We start from the raw sequence: 12,441 nt of genomic DNA, 5'->3' as shown, positions 1-12,441 counted from the left end.
CGTCGGAACAACAGCGCGTGCGGCGTCCATAGCGGCCGACCGCGCCTCAAGGTACCATGCACGCGCAAGCTCCGAGGTGACATGCCAATGTCTTCCCGCTTATCAGGTCGACTGTTGTGCGCAAGACTCACGACTTCACCAACAAGGCCAGCATACGCCGGGCCTAGCAGATCACACACCATGATGGGGCTATGCTCGGTCAACAAGCGAAACCGCCCTTCTGTGTTCGGCTCGCCATTGGTTGCGCAAGCTATGTGCTCGAATGAATTCAGTTGGTTGCCATCCAGGAGCTCTTAAAAGTATTGCCGCCTGGTTCGCGTCCGAGACCGCAAATCCGCAAGACCTGCGGCACTTCTGCTTGCAGCGGGTAAACGGACCCCAAATGAGAATGCTGTAGCGGTGACGCTCCGGGATTTCGAAATAGTAGATATTGTTGTCTCCAGGGCCGGCAGCAGTGCTATAGGGCCTTTTCGTCGCATCATCGGCTTGACCACCTAGACTTGTGAGGCCGCTCATCTGTAAACGCATGGTTGCATGATTATGAGGCGTGGTGAGGCCAGCTCGAAAGCGATGACACCCCGGCTTATGATTGCTGCAGTGCTTTTTCTGGCATATCTGTGAGCAATACAGCAGCGCTGGACACGCTGAGCATCGCTTCAAAGGCTGAAAGTTTTCTGCTTTCTGCTTGTGCGTTATGGCACCTCGCGCAAGACAGGTGGATGAGGGGAGTCGAGGACATGATGTCTGGACGGAAGAGCATTGGACGGCTTGTAAACGGTGCCCTTATGTATAAGTGGTATCCAGCTTTATACAGTAAATCTGCGGGCACTGACCTGTTCTCCGTGACAGGCATCTCACATCTCACAAGCAACGAGGGTATTGATTAGGGGCATGGTTGCTATGGCGCGTTGGCGCGTTCACAGGTCAAGTGGCACGCGTCAGTCTGTGCATCCGCAGGCTATTACATACCATTCCTGCCACGTCCCGATTGGTCTGCGGACCAACCAGAGTGCTATCTCTCAAGCGACAGTGCCTCCACCTTCGATTCTCCATCCCCCTCCTTCTCCTCCTCCTCCTCCTCATCAAGTCCGGCCGCCAATATGGCATCCATATCCTTCAGCGCCACAACCCTGCGTCTCAACTCCGCCACTTCAACCGGCCACGCGCCGTTAGGCTCCCTCGCAATCAATCGCCTGATCACCCGAATCTGCTTGAGGACTTCATTCTGCAGTTTCTCCTTCGCCAGAGCAAGGTATCTTCCATAGCAGCCATCCTCCGGCACATCCAAGTCGTACATCTGTGCCATGAGATTGAAAGCCATTCGCTCTTCTTGGGTGGCCTTGTCAACTTTCTGTATCAAAGGCAGAAGCAAACCATTACCGACGGTCTTGGGCGCATCCTCGGAATTTGTCAGGTCGCTTGGACCCATGAGACTAGCCGCCGTGAAGATCTCCTGTACCTGCTCTGCTGTCACTACATACCCTGCTTCTAGAGGCTTGAGCGCCTTCAACAAGCGCTTGGCATAGGCATTTCGCATTGCCATCATCTGCGTCTTCAGCGCCTTGCCGCTTAGATCGATAGCGCGCTGCGCGGTCCCTTGCAGCTGGCTGTCGATGGCCTGCGTTGCCGCTTTGAGACAAGCGTGTCGTACGTCGTAGTAGAACACCAGGGCTGCGCAATCTTCCAGTATGACCATCAGTTCTGGGTGAGGATCCGCCGAATCTTTCGCTTGCACGTCGTTCAGCGCCGTTCGCACCTGCTTGAGCCAAGCGGAGCGGAGGCCAACTGCCTCTTCGATGAGTTGGCCGAGTGTGGTCGTGGAAGTCTTGACGAGCTCCGGCGGGGTGTTGGGTGCCATGGTCGATGCGTATCGCTGAGCAGCCATGCGCATTCGAGAGTGTCTCTTATGTATCCCAACTGGACAAGGAAGTTCAGGATGTCCCTCCGCAGATACTACGAACAAAGATGAGCAGCGCAAACATGGCGAAGTTGTGTGACTGGAACATCGCTGCGAAAAAATGCAAGTTGCTTGCACGTTTCGCGATGGTGAATGGAGCTCTTGAGTGGGTCCAGTCACGTGGAATGGTGGAAGTAGTGCGCCCCACTGGGACCTTCTCCGTCTACCACCCTGCCTTCGACCCAGCAAACGTCAACGCCATACAGTTCATCTTCCAGGCCATAGGATGTCATTATACGTTTGCCAGTACGCCAGTAGAGTCTCGTGGAGGCTGCGTCAACGCGCAATGAGACTCAATCCCACCCACTTTCCTGGCTCTCCCTCACGCATTTCCTCACCCTCTTGCGAAACTCCTTGCGATCTTCTCTCCACAGCTTGCCCGCTTCGATGTTGGCCGGGCTCTCATCATTCGGGCTACCCAGCATACTTATCACACTTAGCAGGATAGTCTCGGGCGTTTGCACGGGTGACCATCGTTCCGCAGCTGACTCGTATCCATACTTGTCGTCCTCGGGTGGATGTAGAATGCTAATGCAGACCTCGCCGGAAGAGTAGACGTTAGGATGGAAGAGGGGTGTTGAAAAGCTGAGTGTAGGAGGCATGTGAGGGTATTCCGATGGGAAGGTCATCCTCGCTCGAAAGCAACCGCCTAGTAGGAGCAAACGTTAGCATGGATGCCATTAGTGACAATACTGTTCGAGCAAGCCGCATTACGTGCCTCCGTACAGACTGTCCTGCTCCTCATCCAGCATCAGCATGATCTCCCACTCGAAGACGCTGTCCCCAACTAAGCCGCAGCTGATACCCGGTATGTCCTTGTCCGTCTGCATCTGCTTGAACTGCTTGCCCAGAAGGATGGCGGCGGAGGAAGTACCGCCCGTCGAGCCAGCAAACCCTGCGCGGGTCGAAGGTGAGGCCATGTTCACCTGCAGATGACTCTCGTGCCCTTCGATAAGGTGGTCGTGCGGTGATGATGTGATGGTTTGCTGGTTGATGGAGTAGTCCTTTCAGTATCGATCTACAGGATGCAGAACAACTAGGCGGGCGGAGTATCGCTGCTTGCAATCACACACGCAAAAACAAGTTCTATGGTCGCGTGAGGTCTGATCCAACGTACAGTGACGCAGATGAGCGTCGGGGATATGATGAAGACGCCGGCGCTACTGGCTCGCCTCGGTAAATACTGTTCAGGCTATCGTGCAGGAACTTGGGGATCTTTCAAAGCGAGTAGGCACGCAATCGACTCCGTTTGACGCTTTCTTCACGTGCATGAGCATTCCCAATCTTGACTTGAAGTCGCTGCGTATATGGAATATGGGACCTAATGCTTGGCGACACCCAGCACAAAACAGTGTATGTCATGGTGTGGCAACACCCATCAGTGGATCACAACCCATCCACTCTGAAAGGTCTGCGATGTGGTCGCTGCTGCCAAGACGCAGCTTCACCGACGCCCATTCCTGATCTCGCGGACGTGCATCTTCTCCAGCTCTGTTCGAGGCCTAGCCCTTGATGGATGTTCAGTCTTGCTTTTCCGTCTCCGCCAAAGGAACATCTGTCCGCGGCCAGAAGTGGCTTAGGTCTCCAACGGGAAAATTGATCCCTAGCCTCATCTCCGCCGCCATGATTACAAAGGTCATATACCACCCCAGTGCTGCTACTATGAAGAGTAAGGCTCCGCCCGTCTGTGAGGAACTCGTCAGCAGGTGGTCGTTCAGAGGCAATGTATCGTATTTGCATGCCAACCAACCTTTTGCAGTTTCGTCGCCATCTCAAAGTGACCCTTTCCAAGCTCAAAGTACGCTCCCGCCAGTATCCATGCGGCTATTGTCACGAACAAGAAGATACCGGCGAAGACGGTGTTGGTCTTGAGCGTGAAGATCCAGAAGGTGAAAAGGGCAAATCCCCAAACGATCAAATACAGCCCGACGGTCGAAGTATACCCTACGCTGATGGCGCCTTCTGCAGCATCTCCGGTAGGCGAGTAGGCAGCTGCAATTCCAAGACTAGGAAGCTGAAGCAGGCCGAAAGAGAGCCAGAAGACCGAAAACAGAGACTGAACCATCATGCTGAAGAAGTTGCCCATGATCTGCGTGCGACAGCAATGTCAGCGAGTATTGCCGGCGTTATCAAACCCTTTGTCTTGACCCACCCATTCGAATATGGTGCCGAGGATGAGCAAGACTGGTCCGACGAAGAAGAAGATGCCCGCAACACCGGCGAGGCTATTCGCGCCGCCCCAGCCCATGCTCACCATAGCAAACGTGAAGGTGGAGATGACGAATCCGACGAAGCCTATATCACGATCATACCGTCAGCGCCGTTCCGACAACTTCTTTGCCGTCCAACATGCGCCTCAGAGCATGACAATCGCGGTTGCCCGATCCATAGCGCTTGTGTGAATCGAGGTTGCCCTCGTCTCTAGCTGAAAGGCTTACCCATAGCTGTAGGATTCGCAAACCGCTTGATCGCATCACCCGCATGCGGAACTTTGGGCGTCAGGTATAGCTTCTCGAAGAGCTCCGGCGAAATTGTCATCCCTGTCTGCGTGTGCGTGAGCTTGTACTCTGGGTTCGACTTCTCCATGTCGACGACGAAGTTCTGCGCCTCGATATCGGCATCACTGCTTGGGCTTCGATTGGTAGAGGCCATTCCTGCAGACTGGCCTGCTGCGAAGAGAGAACAGTTGAGACAAGGGTAGAGTTTCGTGGTAAGCAGGAGACGCTGGGGCTTCAGGAAAGGCTGGCTAGCTGGGACTACTTATCTCAACAACAGCCGGGCTTTGAGTGCACGCATGATGCATGCACGGTACACGCCGCCAGGCTGCTCACATGGCCGCATTCAAGGATATTGGGGCACGCGGCGCATGAGCCAACGAGCCAGGCCTCATTGGCAGGCATCTCGGCATCGCTTCCAACACATCGGTCGAGGCGTGGTCTGATGAAGACAGACGCAGTCGCATGCTCACGCGCGCCCAATCACAACCCAAATGCGTGCGCGGAACGGTCCCTCTCGGTCAGTCTGGGGTGTAGCTCTCAGGCAAGCGAGCCAGGAGCAAGGATCTTTGTGGGGCAGAGAAGTGGGAGTTGTGGGGTATGATCTGTGCCGTACATGGGCAGGTGCGCCACATGCAATCGGCAGTTCATGATCGCGCAAATACCAGGCGTGGAGGGAACCATTCCCCGGATGGTTAACGAAGGATATCGTATGAGGTTCGGACGCGTCGGGATGTATAATTTCTTCTAAGGTCACACTGCTGAACCAATCAGCTAAGGAGGTGCCAATACAGAACGCCGCGCACGATGCAGGTTTTCATTATGACACAGGCGATCAAGAAGTACGTAGCAGACCTCTTTGGCTCTTCCTGCCCGTACCACGTTTCGCCACCGCCCACCTCGCCCGTCCTGAAACTACCGGACTCCTCAACCCACGCTTTCCCACCCACCAAGCCCATGTCTTCACCTACGCCGGCGGCGGAGGCGGCGGTACATCATTCCTCGGCGGCGGAGGAGGCGGAGGCACATCATCGCGCGGCGGCGGGGGAGGCGGAGCCTGCTGCCAGGGTGCAGCACCACCGGAGTTCTGTTGCCATGGCGGAGCACTTCCCGAGCCACCTCCATACCCACCTCCGCCACCATATCCTCCTCCACCGTACCCGCCTCCATTGCCGCTTGTACCGCCTGATTGCCACGGTGCCGGTCCACCAGAAGCGCGATTCTGCTGCTGCCACGGGGGAGCTCCTCCAGTTGGAGCAGAGTTGTAGCCGCCTCCGTAACCGCCTCCTCCGTTGTAGTTGTCGCGACCACCGCCGTAGTTGTCTTGGCCGCCACGGTTCGCCCATGGAGCAGGAGCACCAGAAGGCTCTTGCCTCTGCCACGGCGCCGGAGCCCCGGTTGCTTGCCTCTGCCACGGTGGGACGCTGTCTCCAGCGCCCTCCTCCGCTTTGACTTGGTCGTCCCAACCAATTTGCTTGCTCGGGTCTCCGCTTGTCCCACCGCCGAGCTCGTTCATGAGCTTCTCGTAGTCGTCTTCGGGCCCGCCGATGGGCTTGCGAGCAGGTAGATTCGCCCAAGGCTGACCACGCTGGCGATCCGGACAATCTCTTGCCATGTGACCCGCATTGCCGCAAACACGGCAGATGATGTTGGCGGTAAAGTTGCGAGCTTGAGGACAGTCGTACTTGCGGTGGCCGATTTCGCCGCAGTTCTGGCAAGCTTGGTTTTCATCGTCACGGAGTGTACCATTGAGCGCAGCGAGTTCGCGCAGTTGGTTGCGCTTCAACTCGTTCTGGCCTTCAGGAATCGAGGCGGCCTAGTGAAAGTCAACATCGACATCCTGTCTAGAGAAGTCGCTGCTTGAACTTACCGTCTCAATGACGTTATGAATCAGCCGCTTAGCCTTGTTGACCTTGTCCTCGGTGTCGGCCATGATGAGGCAGTGCAGGTCTTCATCCTGGTTGCTAGCGTGAGCGGCATCCGATTTGCCCTTTCCTTCTTTGACGGAGCCCTTGCCGCGAATGGCGATCTTGGCGCCCGATTCGTTCTCCATCTTTTTCAGCGTGTTACCACGCGGTCCGATCAAGAGGCCGACTGTTAGTAAGAGAAGCTATGTGTTAGTGTGTGTACCATGTGAAGCAATGTGTGAGCGTTAGCAGAGAGGGGAGACAGCGGCTTTCGATCGCCGTGAACAGGTGGGGCAGTAGAAGAGGTGGGCAGGAAAGGGAAGTTAGTGGGTTAGCAAGCATACTGAAGTTAATCTCCGGGTAGTCGTTAACTGGCACGTAGACCTTCTCCTGCGTCTTGGTTGGGCGGCGGTAGTCAGATGGTGGGTGGTAGCTCGGGATGATCTTCATCGCCTTTTCGATGAGCTTGTGCCGCTCATCTTCCAGCCGCTTGCGGTAGCGGTACTCGCGCGTGTTAACACGCCGGCCGAAGTTGTCGTATTGCGGTGGCGGAGAGGGGGAGCTTGAATGCGTTAGTATGTGGACACACGAGAGATATCGGCCGGTCACTCACCGATCACCATCAGCTGGCACCACATCGTTGATGCGGAGCTTCTGGCTAATTTCCTCAATGCGCAAGTGAGTGACATACGCGTCGAGTTGCTCGGCGGTCATGGGCGCGGTGATGGCAGTGGGCAGGTTCATCAAGCCCGCCGCCTTGTTCTCCGATGCCTCACCCCAACGGTTACGCTTGCGACGCTTCTTCGTGCCATCGGGATTCAGCTCAGGCTCTTTGCTGCGCTCCGGGCTGCGGCCACGCTTTGCGTCGACGGGGGTGGGTGTGCCGTTGCTGCCACCGTTCATCATCTCCGGCTCGTCATCGCCTCCGAAGCGGCGGCGGTTGCCCAGCGGGATGGTGTTAGCGCCAGTCTGGCCAAGGTTCGATCTCCACGACATCGTGAAGGTCGTCTCACTGTATCAAGGGAGCGAATGTGTGTGGCAGACCGTTGCGCACGGAGAAGGTGGCCGCTTCGTAGAAGGATAGTTTGCACGGAAGTGACCCGTGCTCCTGGGCACGAGTCATGCATATATCAACGAGCAACTCCCTCGCGCTTCCAAACCCCATCACTGCCTCGGCTATCGATAGAATGCTCGCACGGTAGTTGTCGCCCTTTCACCCCGTGATAAACATGCAATCCATTCGCCAGGTACAACGCCTTAACGATGTAGAGCTCGAAAAGTGTGTGCCACCAAACGCATCATGGCACACAGATTATCGTGACACTGCCTACATTTATATTGGCGGCCTTCCCTTTGAACTTTCGGAGGGCGACGTCTTGACCATATTCTCCCAATACGGTAATCCAGTCCACATCAACCTTGTGCGAGACAAGGAAACTGGCAAAAGCAAAGGCTTCGCCTTCCTCAAGTACGAAGACCAGCGGAGTTGCGACCTGGCTGTTGATAACCTCAGCGGCGCAGGAGTCATGGGGCGAGTCATCAGCGTGGATCATACGCGGTACAAGAAGAAGGAAGGGGAGGTGGAAGGTCTCGGAGACGAGGCCGATGAAGGCGATGAGACGGAGCGTGAGAGTGAGAGTCGCAAGAAGCGGCGCAGGACGGAAAGTGAAAGCGGAGGGGAGGAGACGCCGATGTTGAAGGAGGAGCGTGAGCTGGCGCAGTTAAGGAAGGAAATGGACGATGATGACCCAATGAAGGCGTATCTGGTGAAGGAGAAGCAGGCCGAGGTTGAGGAGGCTTTGCAAGCGGTGGCGAAGCGGAAGAAGGGGCGGATTGAAGGTGAGCGACATCACAAACACCGGCCCCATCGATCAAGACGAGATGACGCAGATGGTGGGGATGAGGACAGACGGTCGAGGCATCGGAGAAGGACGAACGGAGACAAGGCGGAGGATGACGACGGGGTCGATCGAAGGCGTAGGCATCGATACCACGACGACGGTGTAGACGATGAGTACGCCAGCAAGCAGAACACATGGGATGGCAAGAAAGAAAGCCCAGAGGGCGAGAGGCGGCGTAGAAGACGCCGCGATCCCTCGCATTCCGGACGGTCAAGCAGTGCTGAGAGAGTGCAACGACGTTAGGGTGGTATGGGGTCCGCTGAGAGACAGACGCATCATAGGTTATAGGGGACCTGGAACAGGTTGGCGGCGGGCTGCACGTCAACGTTCCAGGTCGGGAAACCGCAGATTCGGAGCGATCGACCTATTGGTGGTATTACAGAAGCTGTAACGTCCTTGCTTTTGCCTTGCGTGGCAGTACGATGTGTATAGGGAGACTGGGCGTGGCGCGGAACATGGACGCTCAAGCGGATGTTAATGTGAGCCTTGGTCTTGCATCATTCTGCACGTTTTCTCCTTTCACTCCATCTCTGCTGATAGTCTTCCACCGGTGTTGCTATCATTTCTGGTGCAGTTGTTAGCGTGTCCAGCGCGGGTGCTGGTCTGCTGTCGCTGTCTCTGTAGCTCTTTGCGAGCGCCCAGAAACTCAACACTTACGACATAGCTTACAAGATGCGCCGGAGATACTGCAGCGCCTAATCAAAGACCTGATCCAGAGAGCCTTGCAACGTACAAGGGCTGAGCAAGAGCTGAAGCCGGAGGCCGACTACAGGTCAGTATCTTGGCGCCCCACTAGAAACATCGAAGACGGCAAGCTCCGTGGCGTTCCTGTCCTCGCTACAACCATGATCGACACCGGCAATGGCTGTCGCGAAGAGACCACCATGCCGGCGGCTTTCTTTGCAGCGCTGATGACACCTTTCGCGGACTTCCGTGAACCGCGGCGTCCGTCTGTATGCATTGAAAAGCCGCGTGGTATGTTGCAAGGCTGCGAAAGTTCCATTTAACGCTGGTGCAGTCTCCATCAGTCGCGTACAAGCTTTGCACGTCAACATCTTCGTCCGTAGCACCGTCAACACCCTTCGCGGATCCAAACATAGCGAAGGATACTTCTGGAAGAGTTTCAGTGTCGCGCAGCATGTTGCTGCCCAACGAAAGTTGCCATATTACGATGACGTAGGCCGCAGACAGGTTTCACCCTCGCTTGTCAGCAACATGGCCCGCAGGTCTAGAAGCAGCTTTCGCGCCCTCGAGCATGAGGAAGCATACAACCGTAAGATGTCGCGCGACCAGTTCGGGAGCGCGACGCGTTCCGCTTCCTCGCGCCTGAGCTAGCTAGGCCGCACACAAGTCCGACTGTCCCATGTTGGCAACGTGCTACGCAGCAGTGATACCACCTTCCGCGGTTTTGAACATGTCCCCCTTACAGTTTCGGTACAGCGAGACGTACTATGGGTGAGCGAGAGTGGAGATTCTCACGGCGATGTTCACCGCCAAGCTCGATTCGCAGAAAGCCTCCTCGCTCCGGCAACTTCAACAGATAGGCACTGCCATTTCTGCAAGCTCAGCGCGTACTGGAGTATCCATGAGTCGTGCAAAGCTGTACGATACGTTGTAGACAAGCGAAGATGAGGTCGTCTATGCAATGCCTCTACCGGGTGACAGATCGGAGTCGCCAACTCACCGCGTAGCAACTCCGACCTTGTCGGCGAATTTGCATGGAGAACAGAATCGAAACGTGAGCACCGGACAATCGCGCAAGGCATTTCGAGTAGACGGGAACGTTGATGGTCCGGCTGCAGCTACATAGTCAACAAGCACGCAAGAACTGTTCGCACCTTAGCACTTTCGTGCGCGGCTTAAGTAACTATATTCGCGTATTTGGTTCGAGCAGGGTGTTCTCAAGATTTGTGTTCTGACATCACGCAAGATTTATATAGCACACGAAGGTCTCTCCTAATTATATCTCTTAGCGCAAGTTCGATTGTACTCTAATAGCTTGTTTATACCTACTATAACAACTTCTATAGACTTAGATCGATAGGAAGATTAGACTCTTTACGCTATAGACCCGTAATAGCTATATCCGGCAAGTAAAAGTATCTACTATAATTATTTAAAGGTATAACTAAGTTATACTATCTAGAACTAAGAAAAGTCGTTTTTAGGTTTAAAAAGCTTAGATTTAGTCTAAATAAAGTTAGTAATAGTTTTTATAAGCTCTTCTACTAGAATAAAGTATAGAAAAACTAAAAAATATAATAAATTATTAGAACTACTAAAAATAAAAATAAAAAATAAAAAATAAGAAACTTTATTAAATTTTAATTAGTAACTTAAAGTTTTTATTAATAGTCTTATAGTTTATATAGACTTTATACCCTATAAAAAGCTTAGGAAAACTATAGCTTATATTATAAAAACTTATATAAAGCTTAAAAAACTAAATCTAACTAAATAGATTAAGAAAATTAAAAATAAGTTTATAATTTATATATATTATAATCTAAAGCTATAAAAAAATGATTAAATAGAAGAGAAAGCTAATATTAATAAATACATTTAATATAAGTCTATATAAGGTAAAAAAATATTAAATAAATAGATCTTTAAATAGAAAAGTAGTTTTAATTTAAGGCTAGAAGTTTTTACTAAAGAATTAATAGTTTTTATAGATTCTATATAAACTAAAGAGTATTAGAAAACCTATAGCTAATTAATAGAAACTTTATAGCTTAGTAGAAAACTAAATAAGTAGGATTTTTAAGAGAAATTAAGTTTTAATTATAGTATAGAAGTTTCTACTATAATTCTAATAGTTTTTAGAGATTCTTTCTATACTAAAGAATATTAGAAAACCTATAGCTAGTTAATAGAAACCTTATAGCTTAATAGAAAACTTAATAAGTAGATTTTTTAATAGAATTTAAGTTTTAATTTAAGACTAGAAGTTTTTATTAATATTCTAATAGTTTTAAGAGATTCTTTTTATACTAAAGAATATTAGAAAACCTATAGCTAGTTAATAGAAACCTTATAGCTTAATAGAAAACTTAATAAGTAGATCTTTTAATAGAAATAGAGTTTTAATTTAAGACTAGAAGTTTTTATTAAAGTTCTAATAGTTTTTAGAGGTTAGGGTTAGGGGTTCTCGTATTAATAGTCGCCGTTAGGCTCCCTCTCTCTAATAAATATAGAAACTAATACTTCGACTATATATCTATAGATTATCTTAGCCTTCCGAGGACGTAGTCGAGTAGGCCGCTACTTAGTCGACCTAGAGTAAGCCTATATATATATAACTATCGCTTCCTAGTAGTCTTACTACTAGAAGATAGAGTTAGAGGTTAGGGTTTCTATATTAGTAATAAGCGAGGCTTATCTCGTTCCTATAATAAAGGAATTTACGACCTACCTAAAAGAGAGTAATAGGTTATTATAGAGCTATTCGGGACGTATCGAAATACTACTTAACCCTCTCGAATATTCTACTCGTCTCCGGCAGACCTTCCTAACTCTAATATATATACCGGTTAGTAGACAGCTTATACTCGGATATATATTATCCCTCGTTTAGAGTATAGCTCTTAAAGATATACCCTTATAAGTCCGCCTAAGAGATCTAGAGTTACTATATAGCCTTAGTCTTTATAAGAGTATATTTACTTACTACTACTCTACGGGATTACTAAGTTCTCTATCTACTATTATAATATACTTATAGTCGCTATATTAAACTTCCTTAAGGGATCGTAGAGTTTTATATATTTTTGTAGCTATTTGCTATATTAGAGGACTTAAAGTCTACTAGAAGGGAGTCGTATTATACTCTCGCTATAGGCCTCCTAGAGTCTTTACTAGATATATATATAGAGTTACTATTCTATATTATACTATATAGATATATTACTCTATAGTAGTAGATAGTCGAGTTTACTATCTAGTAAATTCGATATATTTAGTATATCCTTCCGGCTATAGATATAAGATTTAGCCTCGTTTTTAGGATATAGATATAAGGCTTCGTAGCTAGTCTTAGAGATATATATTAATATAATACTTCGTAGTAGTAACTCGTATTAAGAGTAGTAAGTTTAAACTTTATAGCTAAGCTAAGTACTTTATAGTATAGTAGCTATAGTAGATATAAGGCTTCGTAGTAGTTAGTCTTATAACGAGAG

At 50.6% G+C, this 12,441-nt stretch overlaps 6 protein-coding genes across 6 annotated transcripts; 1 reads left to right on the top strand and 5 right to left on the bottom strand.

The window, feature by feature from the left end:
- Nucleotides 1-655: 655 nt before the first annotated feature.
- On the bottom strand, nt 656-2,071 carry BAUCODRAFT_161311 (uncharacterized protein). The gene has a single exon (XM_007673350.1). The coding sequence runs from the start codon at nt 1,889-1,891 to the stop codon at nt 1,013-1,015; it is 879 nt and encodes a 292-aa protein (XP_007671540.1). The 5' UTR covers nt 1,892-2,071; the 3' UTR covers nt 656-1,012.
- A 179-nt stretch (nt 2,072-2,250) lies between these two features.
- On the bottom strand, nt 2,251-2,877 carry BAUCODRAFT_144042 (uncharacterized protein; the record flags this gene model as incomplete). Its single annotated transcript, XM_007673349.1, has 2 exons — nt 2,251-2,606; nt 2,688-2,877. The coding sequence occupies 2 exons, from the start codon at nt 2,875-2,877 to the stop codon at nt 2,251-2,253; spliced, it is 546 nt and encodes a 181-aa protein (XP_007671539.1).
- Nucleotides 2,878-3,089: 212 nt separating this feature from the next.
- BAUCODRAFT_161374 (uncharacterized protein) lies at nt 3,090-4,753 on the bottom strand. Its single transcript, XM_007673348.1, has 4 exons — nt 4,396-4,753; nt 4,110-4,252; nt 3,708-4,046; nt 3,090-3,642 (listed from the first exon to the last, which is right to left on the bottom strand). Exons 1-4 carry the CDS (start codon nt 4,607-4,609, stop codon nt 3,478-3,480), a joined length of 861 nt encoding a protein of 286 aa, XP_007671538.1. The 5' UTR covers nt 4,610-4,753; the 3' UTR covers nt 3,090-3,477.
- Nucleotides 4,754-5,161: 408 nt separating this feature from the next.
- Nucleotides 5,162-6,888, bottom strand: BAUCODRAFT_161206 (uncharacterized protein). Its single transcript, XM_007673347.1, has 4 exons — nt 6,704-6,888; nt 6,323-6,546; nt 5,859-6,268; nt 5,162-5,825 (listed from the first exon to the last, which is right to left on the bottom strand). Exons 1-4 carry the CDS (start codon nt 6,807-6,809, stop codon nt 5,420-5,422), a joined length of 1,146 nt encoding a protein of 381 aa, XP_007671537.1. The 5' UTR covers nt 6,810-6,888; the 3' UTR covers nt 5,162-5,419.
- A 651-nt stretch (nt 6,889-7,539) lies between these two features.
- Nucleotides 7,540-8,945, top strand: BAUCODRAFT_28706 (uncharacterized protein). Its single transcript, XM_007673346.1, has one exon. The coding sequence runs from the start codon at nt 7,589-7,591 to the stop codon at nt 8,501-8,503; it is 915 nt and encodes a 304-aa protein (XP_007671536.1). The 5' UTR covers nt 7,540-7,588; the 3' UTR covers nt 8,504-8,945.
- A 152-nt stretch (nt 8,946-9,097) lies between these two features.
- Nucleotides 9,098-9,400, bottom strand: BAUCODRAFT_118131 (uncharacterized protein; the record flags this gene model as incomplete). The annotated part of the gene is made up of 1 exon (XM_007673345.1): nt 9,098-9,400. The coding sequence occupies one exon, from the start codon at nt 9,398-9,400 to the stop codon at nt 9,098-9,100; it is 303 nt and encodes a 100-aa protein (XP_007671535.1).
- Nucleotides 9,401-12,441: the final 3,041 nt, after the last annotated feature.

This window comes from Baudoinia panamericana (genome assembly GCF_000338955.1).
Source record: "Baudoinia panamericana UAMH 10762 unplaced genomic scaffold BAUCOscaffold_1, whole genome shotgun sequence".
Lineage (NCBI taxonomy): Eukaryota > Fungi > Ascomycota > Dothideomycetes > Mycosphaerellales > Teratosphaeriaceae > Baudoinia > Baudoinia panamericana.
Note: the sequence above shows the minus strand (reverse complement) of the source record. Positions and strands in the feature narration are given on the sequence as shown.